The sequence below is a fragment of the Sus scrofa genome, chromosome 17 (genome assembly GCF_054392235.1).
Source record: "Sus scrofa isolate SSC_HxYL_T2T_F1_AM1 chromosome 17, Sscrofa_HxYL_maternal_Yorkshire_Landrace_v2.0, whole genome shotgun sequence".
Lineage (NCBI taxonomy): Eukaryota > Metazoa > Chordata > Mammalia > Artiodactyla > Suidae > Sus > Sus scrofa.
This window is the reverse complement of record NC_139399.1, coordinates 33,785,504-33,803,799: the sequence shown is the minus strand read 5'-3', so window position 1 is coordinate 33,803,799 and position 18,296 is coordinate 33,785,504. Positions and strand designations below refer to the sequence as shown.

Below are 18,296 nucleotides of genomic sequence, written 5' to 3'. Positions count from 1 at the left end.
AAGTTCCCAGGCCAGGGGTCGAACTGGAGCTACAGCTGCCAGTCTATACCACAGCCACAGCCACAAAGGATCTAAGCTGCATCTGTAACCTACACCACAGCTCTCAGCAAAGCCAGATCCCTAACCCACTGAGTGAGGCCAGGGATCGAACCTGCAGCCTCATGGATACTGGTTAGATTCCCTTCTGCTGAGCCACTACAAGAACGCCTGTTTAAAATTCTTTAAAGCTCATTAAAAATTTTTTAGATTAAAAAAAATCAGATCAATGTGTGAATAATAAAAAGTTACCATAAATTTTTTTAAAGTGTGAAAATACATTATGGTTAGGCTATGAGAAAGAACGTCCTTATGGCTAAGAGAGAAAAAAATGAAATATTTAATAAGGAAATATTGTTGCCTGGAAGTTGCTTCTAAATAATCCAAGGGTGGTGACCAGTGGGTGGAGGGCTGGGAGGGGAGAAAGTACCCAGGGGCCAGATAAAAAGAGATTGCCAGCAAAAAACTGTTGAAGTGAAGGTACTTCACATAGTATTACTCTCTTCACATTTATAGATTTAAAATTTTCCGTAATGAAAAGGTTAAAAACTTAGAGTGGAAATAGAGACCCTTTCAGATACTAAAGGAAATTTATAAAACTGGCAACTTCATTGGGAAGGAGCAAAATATTTTTTGCATATTTATTTATAGCATAAGAAACAGTATCAGAACAAAACTGCAGAGCAGCCACAGGGAGGCAGGGAGGCTGGGCCTGGTAAAAGAGGACTGTCTATCCTGGTACTTCTGGCAGTCACGACAGTACCTTTCACCTTCAGAGCCGAGGTGGCCAGCTTCTCGCCCTCGGGCTTCAAGGTTGGGGGCCTGTTGTGCACGAGCTTCCACCACCCCGGCTCCCCAAATTCCTGCGCGCCTGAGCGGAAGTACATGGGGCTCCCAACGCTGAGGCAGCCCGCCACTGTGCTCCACCAGGTGGAAGTCTTCTTCCTGGAGAGCCCAAGAATTTAAAAATTATTGGTTTTCAACTCTATCCTTATACAGAAAGTGCAGTCTCTGACTCCAAGTCTGTGATGGGCTACAGCACCTCCTCTCTTTGAAGGAACAGAACACAATGAAAGAAGGGAAAAGCTCTGGGGTCTGTGTGGCTTCAAATCCCGGCTCCATCACCTTCCAGCTGCCTCAGTTGCTTCATCTTTAAAATCAGAATGGAGTTCCCATTATGGCTCAGTGGTAACAAACCCGACTAGTATCCATGAGGATACGGGTTTAATCCTTGGCCTTGCTCAGAGGATTAAGGATCTGGCGTTGCTGTGAGCTGTGGTGTAGGTCAAAGACATGGCTCGGATCCCACATTGCTGTGGCTGTGGTGTAGGCCGGCAGCTGTAGCTCCAATTGGACCCCTAGCCTGGGAACGTCCATGTGCTTCAGGTAAGGCCCTAAAAAGCAAAATAACAAACAAATAAATAAAATAAAACCAGAATATTAGAACCTGCAAGGCTACTGTGGGAATCAAATGAAACAACTCAGAAGTTCCCCATTGTGGCTCAGTGGTAACAAATCTGATTAGTAACTGTAAGGTTGCCAGTTTGATCCCTGGCCTTGCTCAATGGGTTAAGGATCTGGCGTTGTCGTGAGCTGTGGTATAGGTCACAGATATGGCTCAGATACTGTGTTGCTGTGGCTGTGGCAAAGGCTGGCAGCTGTAGCTCCAATTTGACCCCTAGCCCAGGAACCTCCATATGCCACGGGTGTGACCCTAAAAAAAAAAAAAAGGCAAAATAAAGTAAAAATAAATAAAACAACTCAAAGCTCGTAAAGCACTTCTTACAACAATCACCATGATTATGGAGTTCTACAGGCTACTTTTACTTCACTTGAACTGCTTTTACATATGAGTTAACACAGCCCTCATGAAAGAAGACAGGAGGGTCATCAGCCTGGTGAACAGGTCATCGTACCCATAAAGTCAGAGGCAACCCTTGGTCTGCTACTTGCTTTCACATAAAACTACGTCCCACAAACACAGAACTGAACCTTGGGGAAAAACCAACTCTGACCACCCCTCAAAACACACAAGCATTTCAAAATAACCGCACAAGAGTGTATGCACCAAAATTTTTAAATGACATATAAAAATGTCAACTATTCAGGTCCCTATTAAAAATTCTTTTTAAGGAAACTATTCTATTTCCATCTTAAAAACAAAAATCAAGGACTAGAAATCCTAAAGAACAGTCTCTCATAAGAAGGCCAGTATAACATATGGAAAATATTGCTAGGGAGGCAAAAGAAGTATCTTTCTTTTTTTTTTTGGGCCGCACCCATAGCATATGGAGGTTCCCAGGCTAGGGGGTCTAATCAGAGCAATAGCTGCCGGCCTACGCCACAGCAACACCAGATCTGAGCTGCATCTGTGATCTACACCACAGCTCACAGTAACAGTGGATCCTTAACCCACTGAGTAAGGCCAGGGATCGAACCTGCATCCTCATGGATACTAGGCAGGTTCGTTAACCGCTGAGCCACAACGGGAACTCTAATGCACTTTTTAATAGCTTCATTCTATTTATAGCAAATGATATGGGTTTTCCACTAACCATAGCACTGTGACATTTCTTTTTAAAAATAATGTATTTTTAAGTGACTTGATTCAGTGATATACTAATATGACCAAAGCCCACTAGTTTAACGATTAAACTATAAGTTGGAGAGTAATTAATGCCTTTCAAAAGTAGTAAAAAGAAAAAAGCCTCAGCTGATGCCTTACAGAACACACTCTACAAATGAACAAATGAAACAACTGAGCAACTGCTATTAAAATACAGCAACATCCTTAAAACAGGCAATTTAAATCCAACTTCCAGAAGATAATCCACCAAACAGAACAGCACTCAAAGATCATGAAAACCTTCCAAGATCTAATTTTACCACTTTTTTCCCTTTCTTGTCCCTTATGAATGGGGTATATTAAGATCCATAAATAGAGCTAAATCATTAAACTAAGACAACAGATTTCCTTTTTTAAGAACCAGTTAGACTGTCAATTCCTTTCTTAGTACCACTAAATAACTCAAGAACAAAAATAACTTCTTTTGTAAAAATGCACTGCATCTATTCTATTTTTTCCTCACTGCGGCCTGCAGAAGGTCACGCCTCCCTGATTCCTCAACAACTTGAGCAGAGCTGTGACTTCTCGGCATCTGAGGAAACTGGCAGCAGAGAGTTCAGAGTAAGGACGGGTACAAACTCCCTGTTCTGACATTTCTTGTGTCCACACTGATCCATTTAGGCAAGATTTATGAATCTCAGAGGACTTCAGAAGACAACTAACAATTAGAATCTCAAACCATCCACCAATGCAAATACAAGATAATCCCCGAGAGCAATCAAAATCTTATTAGATGCATGTGGTCCGGATGTCTGCGCCCCGAATCCCTCCCTAAGTCTGATGAACCAGGGAGGAGTCACAGAGGTGGAGCGCTCAGGAGTAATGATGAAAAGAGAAATGAATGAATAAACTGGGTGCATGTTAATATGCCCAGGCTTGGTGAAGCACTGTGAAGACCAAAGAGTACACAGTGGTTTCTACCTGCCAGAATTACTAAAGACAAATACTAATTAACAAAGAGCAACTGGAATGAGTGCAGTCAATTACTGCCTCTGTCTCTTCTTCTGACCTCCTATAAGGCACTGATCTTTAAAGGACATAATAATCCTCTATCCTCAAGTTAGTCACTCAACCGTTTTCTCCTTTTCTTTTTAGGGCTGTACCTGCAGCATATGCAAGTTCCCAGGGCTAGGGGTTGACTTGCAGCTGCAGCTGCTGGCCTATGCCACAGCCACAGCAACACCAAACCCAAGCTGCACAGTGACCTACACCACAGCTTGTGGCAAGGCCAGAGCCTTAACCCACTGAGTGAGGCCAGGGATTAAATTTGCATCCTCATGAATACCAGTTGGGTTCTTAACCAACTAAGTCACAAAAGAAACTCCATCAACCAACTATTAAACAGCCTCATTTGGAGTTTCCGAGAGGCTCAGCAGGTTAAGGATCCAGCATTGTCACTTCAGTGGCTCAAGCTGCTGCTGTGGCATGGGTTTGATCCCTGGCCTAGGAACTTCCACACGTGGTGGGAACAGCCAAAAACAACAACAACAGCCTCATTTAATCAAACTCTCTATTTTTTAACATCCTAAGAATCTGTTCAAATGTCTTCTTGCTCAGTAGAAACCAGCAATTTCCTCTGAAAGTAGCATTAAGAAGTATCGAAATCTAGATTTGTAATTTTATACACACCCACTCTGATTTTTAACTTAAAGTAACAAAACTGTTTGGATTAAAAAATACTCAGTAATTGCCACAAGTAAATACTCGCATCCTCTAAAGGCTTGCATTAGGGTGCCTCAAATCTCACAAACTTTATCCTTTGCATCTTCATTCAAGTATAAAGTTTTTTACAATCACATTACCTATTCCCTAGTAAAAAAGTCCAATGCTTCTCAATAAATGCACAGATATCTTCTTTCCACCTGAAGTAGCCTTGCCTTCCACTCCCTTCCAGAGACAGGTTGTACATCGCCAACATGACCACCTGAAACACAAAGAAACAAGGCTGGAGAAAAGCACAAACGGGGATGATCGACTCCCGAGGACAATGTTGGCTGTTCTGTCTTCTGAGTAGGAATAGCGAGGAATGGAGCAGGAAAAGGAAGAATAACATCTTGGAATATTCTTAGCACAGAATTTTACTTCCTTTTTTGCTTTCAGTAAATGAGTAGCACTGATTTCAATCTCGTGTGTTACATATGCCAGGCTGATGTGTGGCTGAGCTGGGATAAGGAGCAACTGCCCTAAGCAGCCTCTACCCAGTCTCCCTCCAACACTCACAAGGCAGCACAAAATACTGTGCCAGCTACTGGCTACTGGCAGCTGGAGGCTCCAGGGCCTGCTGCAGCCCACATTTCTGACAGACGGTACTGACCTTTATTAGATATTTTGAACTTCACCCCTGCACATATACTCTTCAGAGGGCAAAAACAAAAGACTCAGAATTTCATAACTGAAGATAACGTGAGGTACAACCTATTCTGGGTTTAGCCTTTCTCAGCTGTAGAAACCTTTACTGAGATGAAATCAGCAGAGACAAGGGATGGGGCCTGAAAGGCCTGGCTGCCAGGCCCCTCTAAGAAAGTGGACAACCCTCCAGCTCCACAAGAGCCTCCACATCTGGCTGTGAATTCATTATCCAATTTTTTTAGATAATGAATTTACAGCCCCAAACATGGTAGAATTTTTCAGAGGATAAGTAATACATGCTCGCTGTAAAAGACCTCAGTAATAAAGATAAGCAAAGAAGGAAGTAAAAATAATTTTCAATCCTCCATCCTGTTGTAGCTCAGTGGGTTAAGAACCTGACATAGTATTCACAAGGATGTAAGGTCAATCCCTGGCCGTGAGCTGTGGTGTAAGTGGCAGATGCAGCTCCTATCTGACATTGCTGTGGCTGTGGTGTAGGCCGGCAGCTGCAGCCAAAAAAAGAAAAATATTTTTAAAAAAGAAATAATCCTGGGAGTTCCTGTTGTGGCTCAGCAGAAACCAACCTGACTAACATCCATGAGGATGCGGCTCTGCTCAGTGATTTAAGGATCCAGTGCTGCCATAAGCTGTGGTGTAAATCACAGATGAGGCTCGGATCTGGTGTTGCTGTGACGGTGGTGTAGGCCAGCAGCTGTAACTCAATTTTGATCCCTAACCTGGGAACTTCATATGCCACAGGAAAGGCCCTAAGAAAAAGAAAAACAAAAGAAATAATCCTTCTTAACATTTTTAGTGACTGTCCTTTCAAATACATATATATATATATATATATATATATATACACACACACACATACATACATATATACACATATATATGTACATATATGTATGTGTGTGTGTATGTATATATATATATATATATATTTTTTTTTTTTTTTGTCTTTTTGTCTTTTTAGGGCTGCGGCCGAGGCATATGGAGGTTCCCAGGCTAGGGGCTGAATTGGAGTTGTAGCCACCAGCCTACACCAGAGGCACAGCACCAGATCCGAGCCTCGTCTGAGACTTACACCACAGTTCACCGCAACGGTGGATCCTCAACCTCATGGTTCCTAGTTGGATAGTTTCCACTGTGCCACGAGGAAAACTCCCAAATATTTCTCTTTGCATCTAAATGCAATTTTGTAACTGTAAATGAATAACAACAACAAAAAAACCCACAAGCTATCCAAAATCATGTTTTCAACCTAATAAAAATAATGATTACTTTGGGGCCAATGAAACTGAAATCCTTACATGATTCTTCTTTCCATAAGAAGCTGTAAAGAGTCTAATAAACGGCAGCTCATGCTCTCCATCAGCAGAAAATCCTAATGTCCAACAGGAAGACCTATGATTAACACCTCAAAGGGGCCTGGGGATTCTGGCGGGATTCTGCCAAACAATTAACCCCATGGAGTTTGTTCAAATCCTTCCACTTATTTTTGCATCAGGTCAACAATGGCCAACATACCTCTCCCTTTAAACAATTATTGTTCACGGGAGTCACTGTTAAATGGATACAAGATTTCAGTTTGGGAACATGAGCTTGATCTGGAGATGATGATGGTGATGGTTGCAAAACCCTGTGAATGTAACTAATGCCACTGAATTGTATGCTTAAAAATAATTACACTGGTAAGCTTTGCTATGTCTATTTTACTACATAAAGCTTTATGACTATTTCACTACAATTTTAACAATGGTTTAAGAAATACCTGAAGAAAAGAATGGAATGAACTCTTCTGCCCACTCTCAGGCTCCTTGGAAACATGTACTCACTGTTAACCTCAGTGGTACAGGCATAAGTGTGTTGTCCCATTTCTGGTACTTTTTTGAAATATTTGAAACACTTCACGACTTTTAAAAAATTAAGATTCACATATTTACTGAAAATAACTTTTCCTATTGTCATATTTACTGAGCAAACTACAAATCCAAAGCATTAAGGACATGGTTTTCCCCCATTTATAATCTTAAATGAATGAATCCCAGCTTTGTTTTCTGTTCTCACACCACTAGTCCCAGCTCACAGTAACAGGCCAGCCTTGGGGACCAGCAACCCCAAGGCCTCACTCAGGCTGGCACTGCCCAGAAGGAACCTCCCAAATGTCTAAAGAGCACCCAGGAAGATAAGAAGCACCCAGGACAAGAATGTAAAACTGCCCTATCCCAGGATTTCCTGCTGTGGTTCAGGAGAAACTAGCATCCATGAGGACGAAGGTTCGATCCCTGGCCTTGCTCAGTGGGTTAAGGATCTGGCCTTGCCAAAAGCTGTGGTGTAGGTTGAAGATGTGGCTCAGATCTGATGTTGCTGCAGTTGTGGCATAGGCCAGCGGCTACATCTCCAATTTGACCCCTAGCCTGGGAACCTCCATATGCCTCCGGGTCGGCCCTAAAAAGAAAGAAAAAAAACCTGCCCTATCCCTCTCAAACACCTGATCACTTCCCCTACTTTCCAGACTACTGTTTAAAGTCTCCAAGGAAGAGGAGAGGACACAGAAATCGAGTGGATTCGAAATCAAACTATGGTTTCCGCCAGGGAAACTGTGGGGGCAGGGGGTAGGGGAGGATAAATTAGGATGGGAATAATGCAAACACTACCATACATAAAATAATTAATAAGGATCTAGTGTACAGCACTGGAAAATCCACCTGATAGTCTGTAATAACATACATGAGAAAAAAGAATTTATATACGTGTATGTATAACCGATTCACTTTGCTATATACCTAAAACTAATACAACTTTGTAAGTCAACTATATGCCAATAAAATTTTTAAAAAAAGAAAATGAGTAGAACTTTTAGCCACCTCTTTACTGTTGATATTTTGTAACAAGGATTTCTACTTCTTGCTTTGATAAATCAACAGAGTTTAAGATTTAAAATGGCAGGAGTTTCCTGGTGGCTCAGTGGCTTAAGGATCCAGCATTGTCACTACAGCAGCCTGGGTTGCTGCTGTGGCACAGGTTTGATCCCTAGCCTGGGGTCTTTCACATACCATGGGCACAGCCAAAAAAAAAAAAAAAAAGTTTGGAGTTCCCCATGTGGCAAACGGAATTGGCATCATCTCTGTAGCGCCAGAAAGCAGGTTAGATCCCTGGCCAGGTACAAAGGGTTAAGGATCCAGCATCGCCCCAGCTGCAGCAGAGGTGGCAACGGTGGCTTGAATCTGATCCCTGGCACCAGTAAGGAAGGGAAGGAAGGGAAGGAAGGGAAGGAAGGGAAGGAAGGGAAGGAAGGGCAGGAAGGGAAGGAAGGAAGGAAGGAAGGAAGGAAGGAAGGAAGGAAGGAAGGAAAGAAGGAAGGAAAGAAAGAAAGAAAGAAAGAAAGAAAGAAAGAAAGAAAGAAAGAAAGAAAGAAAGAATTTCATTTAAAAGAACCTCCATGGAAAACTCGTAGTCTTTTTTTTGCTTTTTTAGGGCCACATTTGTGGCAGATGGAAGTTCCCAGGTTAGAGGTCGAATTGGAGCTGCAGCTGAGACTTATACTACAACCACAGCAACTGGGGATCCAAGCTGCATCTGTGACCTAGTGACCTACACCACAGCACAGCAACGATGGATCCCTGACCCCACTGAGTGAGGCCAGGGATTGAACTCACATCCTCAGGGATACTAGTTGGATTCATTTCCAATGCACCACAACAGGAACTCCCAAAAACTCATTATCTTGAAAGGAACGTAAATTCGTTCTTCTTCCATTTCACAGTTTTATGAGAAGCTACTTGCAGGCCAAATGCATATCTGCCTTTGTGCGCACATGTCAGAATCACCTATTAATAGTAATCTGACCTTGCCTAGATACAGTGTCTTTTTTGTCTTTTCAGGGCCACAACCGTGGCATGTGGATCTGAACCACATCTGCGACCTACACCACAGCTCACGGCAATACCGGATCTTTAACCCACTGACTGAGCGAGGCCAGGGATCAAACCCGCAACCTCATGATTCCTAGTTGGATTCATTTCTGCTGAGCCATGACAGGAACTCCCTAGACATAGTATCTTATGTACACTTTGAAAAAAAAATCCCAGTGGTAATATTCATGAGACTGTATCCTCAAACAAACTTCCCTTCATTTTCTACTTTGATATTTTCAGGTACGTCAACAAAGGCTCCAACAAGCTCCACTGACAGATTTCATCAGATGTCCTAATAAAGCGCTGATAATTAAAACAATACCCTAAGGTTGCCAACACCACTACACTTTACAAGGAACATCTTAAATGACTTAAAGGGTATAATTTAAAATCTTGTTCTCATTACCCTGTTTATTTCCTTCATAGCAAGAAGTGCTGGGGTAATTAAATTGTTTGTCTGCTTATTGTCTAGAATTAATGTCTAGAATGTCGGCTGCCTGGGGCTGGGGTCTTGACTTTCTTATTCATCACAAAGAGAACCAACTGGTCTTCGCTAGATTCTATTCTCCAGGCCTAGAACAGTGTCTGGTTCATCATGGACACTCAATATTTATTGAATGAATAAACATAAAAACCCAGTATGTGATGTCTAATTCGTTCATTTTTAGAACTTAAAGGCTGCATATACATTCATGCCTCGTTATAAAGATATTAATATAGGCAGTTCCCATTGCGGTACTGCAGAAATGAATCCAACTAGGAACCATGAGGTTGTGAGTTAGATCTCTAGCCTCACTCAGTAGGTTAAGGATCCGGTATTGCTGTGAGCTGTGGTGTAGGCCATGGACACAGCTTGGATCTGGCGTTGCTGTGGCTGTGGTGTAGGGCGGCAGCTGTAGCTCCGATTAGACCCCTAACCTGGGAACGTCCATATGCCACAGGTGCAGCTCTAAAAAGCAAAAAAAAAAAAAAAAAAAAAAAGATATTAATATAAAAACAAAACCAAAAAACTAATACAACCTGGAGCTCAGTTAAAAGATATTGTTCAGGCTATAGTTGGCTGTGATTAGGGTAGCCATCTTTTTTCTTTTAATTGAAGTATAGTTGTTTTACAATATTATGCTAGTTTCAGGTGCAGAGCTTAAGGATTCACCATCTTTACATTTTTTAGAATGGCTTTATTTTTCTAAAAATAGCTGCCAGAAGCGTTCTCGTCGTGGCTCAGTGGTTAACGAATGCAACTAGGAACCATGAGGTTGCGGGTTTGATCCCTGGCCTTGCTCAGTGGGTTAAGGATCTGGTGTTGCTGTGAGCTGTGGTGTAGGCCACAGACTTGGCTTGGATCCCGCGTTGCTGTGGCTATGGCGTAGGCTGGCGGCTACAGCTCCGATCAGACCCCTACCCTGGGAACCTCCATATGCTGCCTGTACAGCCCTAGAAAAGACAAGACAAAATACATACATACATACATATAGCTGCCAGAAACCTCTTCCATTAAAATCAGTTTGGGGAATTCCCATTTCGGCTCAGTGGTAACGAATCTGACTAGTGTCCATGAAGGCACAGGTTTGATCCCTGGCCTCGCTCAGTGGGTTAAGGATCCAGCACTGCCGTGAGCTGTGGTGTAGGTCACGCACACAGCTCAGATCCAGCATTGCTGTGGCTATGGTGTAGGACAGCAGCTACAGCTCCAATGCGACCCCTAGCCTGGGAACCTCCATTTACCACAGGTGCAGCCCTAAAAAGAAAAAAAAGAAAAAAGAATCTCAAACCCAATTCATTAAGTTAGCAGCAAGTATTTTTTACTAAGAAATCCCTTCTTCACGTATTTGCTACATGACTTTCATTGTGAAATAAACTGACCCTCAAAACAACTCAAAAGCTCATCCCTAAACTCCTCATTCTCTAGATATTTATTCCAATAAATTACCTGGGGGACCAACCTCACAAATACCCAAGGAAGAGCTTTTACTCACTTGCTGCCAGGTCAGCTTCAGCCTCTCATACTGCTCCTTGCCATCTTCCGAGCAATCAGAACAAGTAAACCTAAAAAAATTATCGCCCTTAAGGTAACTGAGCTGTTCCCTCAGCTGACCTAGGAGAAAAACAAAAGGCACATCACACGTCTGTCCAGAGCAGAAGTAACCCAAAGCTTGAATCAATTTATCAACTATTTTTCAAGTTTCCAGGCTGTGTTTTTCCCTTTCTTTTCTGCAGGGTCAGGGTCGGGAAGGGAGATTTTTATTCATCTAACAGCAGGTGCATGTCCACTCAGGTATTTCTGTGGTTCCCCAACTTTCAGAAGAGCCTGGAAAAGCAGGTAAGATTGTTCTCACTGGCTATTCCAACCGTTAGCATTCCAGATTCCTATAGGTCTCTTCACACTTTCTTCCAGAAAATATCTGAGCTCTCACTGAGCCAGGGTCTAGGCTGGGAGCCTGTAACATAACACACAACACAGATATGATGCCAGATCCTGAGCTTACAAAGTCTGAGGGCTACAAAGGAGCAAGCAGGGAATCAGAGCAGCTCAGCAGGGCTCCACCCTCACTGAACATCAGAACCACCCGGGGGTTGTCTTGTTTTAAATATGCCCAGGGCCTACTGCACACAAAATAAATCAAGCCCTGGAAGCAGTGCAGTTTTTGAAGTTCCCCAGGTGATCCGGTGCTCTAGAAGAAACAGAAACCCCCGCAGTCGCTGTGATGCATGCAGGAGGCAATAGGAGGACACATAAGAGGTGCCCACCTACATCGGGAAGACAGGAGAGCTAGAAGTGGGGCCGACAGGGACCTGAAGGATGGCCAAAATTGGCAGGCGAAAAGAGATGCTTGTGTGTGTGAGACTGGGCCGGGGTGGGGAAGGTGGGGGGACATAAGCTGTAGAGACATATTCCACAGAGGACGTTTGTGTGTGCGAAGTCCTGGGGGGAAGAAAGAACTGCAACTGCTCATGGGGAATTAAAGGCTCACTCTAACTGCAAAGTTGTGTTTCCATGTGCAGATAGGTGGACACTAAAGAGTGAGGCTGGAGAAGTTAGCAGGGGCCTCATCAGGAAGGGCAGAAAATGCTGCAAAGACAATGGGAAACATTCTTAGGCAGAACCCTGAATTTATAAGCAGAGACAGCTCAAAAGCAGAAACTAGCTAAAATGTAGTCAATTTTGGGTTTGCTTTTGGTGAAAATGCTATCAATTTATTAACAGTAATTACAAATGTGAAGAGTTGAATCCAAAACATTTCCACACAGCAGAAAATGGCCTGCTTCACAATGATACAGACATACATGCATATACATAAACTTCTCTGACCTAGTTACAAATTCTATTGCACAAGTATTTCTCTAGTACATATGTCTTTACTAGTCTCGGCCTAGTTGAAAATCCTGTTTGGTAAGAGCTCTGATGCCCGGCAGAGCACACTCCTTGAGAGCTGGAAGCTCACAGCTGAAAAAGTGAGCTGTTAGGAAAGCACATGTGTGCATCTACTGTCAGCAGATCAAGAAGGCCAGCAAGTAGAAAGCCACCCTAGAAAAAGGCGTAAGACTCTCAATCTGCTAATTCCGACCTTCCATCAGCATACAATAGCAAGTCACTGGCCGTGTAAGTTAAATATCACCAGAGTCATTTTTATGAGCCTGAACTTCAGCTCTACACTGGTCTTATAATTTGGCCCCACAATTACATGATCTTGATAGAAAAATGTGGCTATCTCTGAATTTAACACAGGATTTCCCATTTTCTCATTTTTATTGGGTTACAATCAAGAACATTAACTTAACAACGTGATCAGAGGCTGACAAATGTGTCTATTTAACATAAATTTGTAATCAGCTAAACTAATAACAAATATAACTGTTAGCTTTTTTTTTTTTTTTTTTTTTTTGGTCTCTTCAGGGCTGCCCCCGCAGCACATGGAGGTTCCCACACGAGGGGTCTAATTGGAACTGTAGCTGCCAGCCTACACCACAGCCACAGCAACACAGGATCCGAGCCGAACCTGCGACCTACACCACACCTCACAGCAAAGCTGGATCCTCAAGCCACTGAGGGAAGCCAGGGATCGAACCCGAAACCTCATGGTTCCTAGCCAGATTCGTTTCCGCTGCGCCATGATGGGAACTCCCAACTGTTAGCTTTTTATTTAGGTCTATGTTACATTCACACTGCTTTCCCAGGTTAGAAAAGCAAACCTTCCCACAGGAACTGACAACGCAAAGGAATTGAGAGGCTCCTTACTGGCTGGGATCCACTTTTGGCACTTGTCGCAGAAGTAGGACAGCTGCTCCTCCATCCACGACATGTCCCCTTCGTCACTGTTGAGGGAATCCCCGCTCTGGTCGTGAGACAAGTCCACAGACGCCTGGTCCTCCGACTCCACGATCAGGAGGGTCTCCCCCTCCACCTCCCCCTCCTCCAGCCCTTCTGATGTGGACGTTCTTGTGGCTTCATCATCATGCCGACTGATCAAACTGCCCAGGTGGATGTTAGTCTCCATCCCCCTCTTCCTGAAGGTTCAGAGTGCTCCCAGGAACAATCCTAAGCTCTGGACACCAAGCTTAAATGGGCTCCTCACTGACCATACAAACAGAAACTCTCAGAAAATCATCTGCCCACCTCTACTCAGATACAAAAGGCTCTTAAAGCAATTACTTAGAACACATGATCCATTGTCCATTTTCTAATCAAGTTTAAAAGGACAGTGACCAAAAACACAGGCTGAAGATTTCAATAAGCTGTTCTCCATCATTCACACACACACACTTAATGCTGTCTATTCCATCCATATTTCACATGCATTTTAAGTCATGTGTTTTGAGATCCTTTTGCCAACACCATCTTCTCTCTTTCTGCTTGAAGTTGCTCAGTCAGAAGAATCTGTTCTCCCAGGAGACGAATGTTTTCTTTTTTCCGACTTTGCCTCTCAATGTCTCTGATCACTCCGTCACGAAGCCTCTAAAAGTGTAAGAAACAGATTTCAATAAAACCCTGAACAGGTGGTTCCCATCCCTGTGCCATTCAAATCCAAAAACAGTGTTACCAAAATACACTTCAAACTTTTAGATTCCAAGTACCCAATTACTATTTTAATTTTCTGCATAAGTGTAACGTGTCTTTTTTTTTTTTTTTTTTTTGGCTTTTTAGGGCTGCACCTGCAGCATATGGAGGTTCCCAGGCTAGGGGCCAAATCAGAACTATAGCCACAACCACAGCAATACCAGATCTGCACTGCATCTGCGACCAACACCACAGCTCACTGCAACACCAGATCCTTAACCCACCAGCAATCAAACCTGCGTCCTCATGGATACCAGTCAGATTCGTTTCTGGTGAGCCACAACGGGAACTCCTCTGTGTAAGTATGATGTAGTAAAGAAACCATCAAATTAATTTGGCAGAGTGCTATGGTATTATTACAGACTTCTTATCATGTTTTAAGAAATTCCTCACCGTTTAGCATGAAAATCTAAATTAAATATAGTTTAATGAGAAATAATTTTTTTTTTTTTTGTCTTTTTTGCCTTTTCTAGGGCCGCTTCCCATGGCATATGGAGGTTCCCAGGCTAGGGGTCTAATCAGAGCTGTAGCTGCCGGCCTACGCCAGAGCCACAGCAATGCCGGATCCTTAACCCACTGGGCAAGGTCCGGGATCAAACCCGAAACCTCATGGTTCCTAGTAGGATTCGTTAACCACTGCGCCACGACGGGAACTCCAAATAAGAAATATTTTTTTTAAAAAAACTGCCCCACCTGAATTTTACAAGTTTAGTTGATATGTGATGCTCTAAAAACTTGATGAGAGTTACCTGAGTGACTATGAACTACCTTCCTATTGGCAAGCTAAGCAATAAATATCACAGAAAAAAATAATTATTAAAATTTAAACAACTGTAAAGATACAAGAAAGAACTCAGCTTCTTCTATTAGGTTAAGAGAAAAAGTAAAAATTATACAGAATTACTATCAATTACACAATGGAGAGAGAGGGGGAAAAAAAAGAACACTACCAGCAGAGGCAAAAATAACGGCCCATCAATGGTTGTGGCTTTGATAAGCACTAAAAAGACAAGAAGAATATTCCGGAACATGGACCTGGCATCTAAGATGAGACGTCCAAAAGCATCAATTCAGTCGTTACTAATAACTAACATTTTATAGGTTATAAGTCACAAAATACTCAACTTTTTTTTTGGCTATACCAACAGCATGTGGAAATTCCCAGGCCAGGGATCAGACCGGAGCTAGTACAGTGACAATACCGGATCCTTAACCTGCTGAGCCATCTGGGAACTCCAAAATACTCATAACCTTTCACAGTGGCCGTGTAAGGCAGAATAATGGGAACAGGACCTGGGGCACAGGTATGGGTTTTTTTTTTTTAAATTACTATTATGTCTACTTTAAAAACTCACTAGGTACCTGTTTGCTGGCCCTCCTCCAGGCCTAGAGCCCCAATTACAGGGGAACCAGGAAATTTAGGAGTCCTGGGACTTCTAAACCAACTTTCCTGAACCCTGTGCCCTTGGCAAGATCTCCAGACAGAAACGGGGGCTCCAATTCCACTCCTCCCTCACCAGCTCTTCCTGTCCTCTGTGCATCAGCACATAACTAACCCACAAGCCCAATGGAATCCATACCTGCTCTGAGGTCCTCCCTTCCTTTCTCAGAGACTTTAGCACATGGCTTAGGATCTTATTCTCCATCCACCATTTGCTACTTTCCTCCAAGTTTCAAGGTCTATGCTAACTGCCTTGCACATCCTTCCTGCAATGTCCACTAACTACTTTAATAACCATGACACTTTCTGACCAAAATCTCTTTACTACTGCAGCTCTAAAACCTACAACTCTGGCTCCTCACGCAGTTCTGCTGGTTTTGCTGACTTCCTGTGAGGATTAAAGACGATGCATACAAAGTGCTAATACAGTGCCTAGTATGTGATAAACAGGAAACAAAAAGGAATGACAGTTTTATTTCTTGTTTCCTTGAACCTTCCAACAAATCATTTGTTCACCTCTTTCCCGCTGCTAGAAGGTAAGCCCACAGTGAGTGACAGGATGTAAAACACACAGGTTATTCTAGTCAATCTTCACCTCTAACTTCCAAATATCTAAATCTTGCTGTTCCTTCATGCTCTAACTGTAGTTCTCAATCCTGGCTGCATGTTAGAATCTCTGGGCCACTTTTTTTTTTTTTTACTTATTACAGACACCTGCAGCAATGTGAAGTTCCCAGACTAGGGGCTGAATTGGAGCTGCAGCCACTGACCTATGCCACAGCCACGGCAACTCCAACACCAGATCCAACCACCTGTGACCTACACTGTAGCCTGTTGCAACACCAGATCCTTAACCCACTGAGCAAGGCCAGGGATCGAACCCACATCCTCACAGATACTAGTCCGGTTCTTAACCCTTTGAGCCACAAGGGAAGCTCCCTCTGGATCACTTTTACAACATACTTAAGTAGGATTCCCATCCCCAAGAGATTTTGATTTAAAAGATCTGGAGCAGGGCCCCAGGCCATCACATGGTAAAAACTTCCCAGGGACAATCACACCTGTAGCTAAGGTCAGAACCAAGTTTTTAAAATCAGCCCTACTCCATACTCAGAAAACCCCTGTTCATGGACCTCAGAACTACATCTGACATACCATCCTCAAACCCATCTCAAATTTCCTCCGGGTCACCATCTCTTCCTTCTTAGAGGAGGAAGTGTCTTGTCTTTGTTCCAAAAACCCTTAGAACTCCTCCTTTAATCCCAAATCTCCAATTTCTTTCATGCCCTATCATCCTTAAATGTACCCACCCCCTCTCCTGCCCAATTCTTTTATCTTCACAAGCTTCCACTTCTCCGAGTGTGAACACCGAGGACAAAGGCCTCATTCGATGCATCCCTGTTCACCAAGCACACCGCACAGTCCAATGCAAGACAAGCCTGGTTACTCTTGGTTCATCAAGTCATTCCTTCTACCTCTGCAAACCAGGATCAACCCTAATACCACACCCACCTGCCCGCCTCTTCCCACATCCAACCTTCAGGACCATTTCCCATAATTTACGGTCTCAGAAGCAGCTATGCTTCCTTATCCTTGTCTCCCAAAGTGCCCAGTGTGGAGCGTGGCGCACAGAGCTGAGTCATTAAACGTTTGCCAACTTGAAAAAGGATGAAAATATGAACCGAGAGACACAGTATGGGCGGTCAGTCCACTGAGCAGTTAAGTCACGGATGTTTCCAGAGATAAAAGTACCAAAAAAAGAAAATTTGGAGGCTGTTATGTCTTTCGTTCCCAAAACCTAGTTTCCATAGCAAACTGTTTCTTAAAAAGGAAAAACACACACACACAACTATCTCACCAAATTCCCTCGGCCAAAGGCAGGAAGGCGGTGCGGGGCGCCTTCTTTATCGTGGGTAAAGTGTCACTAACACTTAAGGAGAGCGCAGCCTTCGCGGGAGGGGGGGGGCGGTACCCCGCCGAATGCAGGCCAGGGGAACCCCTTCCCCCACCCGACTTCCTAGAATGCTCGAGGGGTCAGCTGGCCCCAACCCGAGAACAGGGCCGATGACCGCTCCGCAGGCGCCAACCAGGAAGGGGTCTCCCGGCGCTCGGGGACACGCGGTCACGGGAGAAGGGATGGGGCAGGGGAGGAAAAGCGAAGAGGAAGCGGGAAGCCACGCGGAGACAGACCCCAGCCCCGAGGCCGCAGCCGCTGCCGCGCGAGCCCGGAAGAGACGGTCACGTGATACCGACCTGCTGGTCCTGCCGCTGCTTCAGATGCACGCCCGCCACGGTGGCCGCCGTCAGCACCACCGAGAGGCCCAGCACCACTTTCGAGCTCCTCGACATCCCCGCGCCAGCCGCTGAGACCTCCTGTCCCGGCCCTCGGGGTCCCAAGGTCGCCGCCAAGTGCGCGTCACAACCGGTGCGCGCCAGGCCTGACCCCACGAGCACAGAGCCCTACTGCATTGAGAGTCGCGGTTCGCTACCAGACACGAGCAATCGAGCGCCGACTGGAGCCTCTGTTCTGCCGAGAACCTGGCTCCTGGGTGGGCACAGGGAACCGAGGGCTTCTCCTCTATTCTCTGCGGGCGGCCGAGTGGGAATATTCCAAAGTCAAACTCTACAGGGCCCCGGCCCAAAGCTGGCCCCAGCGCCTTACAGGACGGGGGCTCCAGGCCTGAGCCACCTCATTTCATCCACCGCCCCCAGCGGAGTGAGGGGCTGGAGGCTGGATTACCCACCGGGTACTTCCGTGTCGCGTCTACCACGCGTGTCCCTTCCAAGCGCGGGGCTGCTTTGCTCAATGCCACCTTCACCAAACGCAGCTCTCATTGCCCCTTTGGCGGGGGAGGTGTCCCCAGA

At 44.4% G+C, this 18,296-nt stretch overlaps 2 protein-coding genes across 3 annotated transcripts in view; both read right to left on the bottom strand.

Annotated features, from left to right (window-relative positions):
* The window catches only part of KAT14 (lysine acetyltransferase 14), a 40,711-nt gene extending 22,828 nt beyond the window's left edge, over positions 1 to 17,883 (bottom strand). Inside the window, 5 exon segments of one of the 2 annotated variants that reach the window (NM_001445176.1) lie at positions 800 to 981; positions 4,465 to 4,586; positions 10,911 to 11,029; positions 13,172 to 13,888; positions 17,685 to 17,883. In NM_001445176.1, the coding sequence (NP_001432105.1) occupies positions 800 to 981; positions 4,465 to 4,586; positions 10,911 to 11,029; positions 13,172 to 13,430 (682 nt within the window). In that variant the 5' untranslated portion in view covers positions 13,431 to 13,888; positions 17,685 to 17,883. 2 annotated transcript variants of the gene reach the window in all.
* On the bottom strand, positions 13,739 to 17,780 carry PET117 (PET117 cytochrome c oxidase chaperone). Its single transcript, NM_001445175.1, has 2 exons — positions 17,685 to 17,780; positions 13,739 to 13,888 (listed from the first exon to the last, which is right to left on the bottom strand). Exons 1-2 carry the CDS (start codon positions 17,778 to 17,780, stop codon positions 13,739 to 13,741), a joined length of 246 nt encoding a protein of 81 aa, NP_001432104.1.
* Positions 17,884 to 18,296: the final 413 nt, after the last annotated feature.

Excerpts from the sequence above, each read along its gene's own strand:
- PET117 (NM_001445175.1), bottom strand. The coding sequence starts at position 17,780 with ATGTCGAGGAGCTCGAAAGTGGTGCTGGGCCTCTCGGTGGTGCTGACG. Across the intron at positions 13,889-17,684 it reads AGCAGCGGCAGGACCAGCAG|AGGCTTCGTGACGGAGTGAT; the intron begins GTCGGTATCACG and ends TTACACTTTTAG.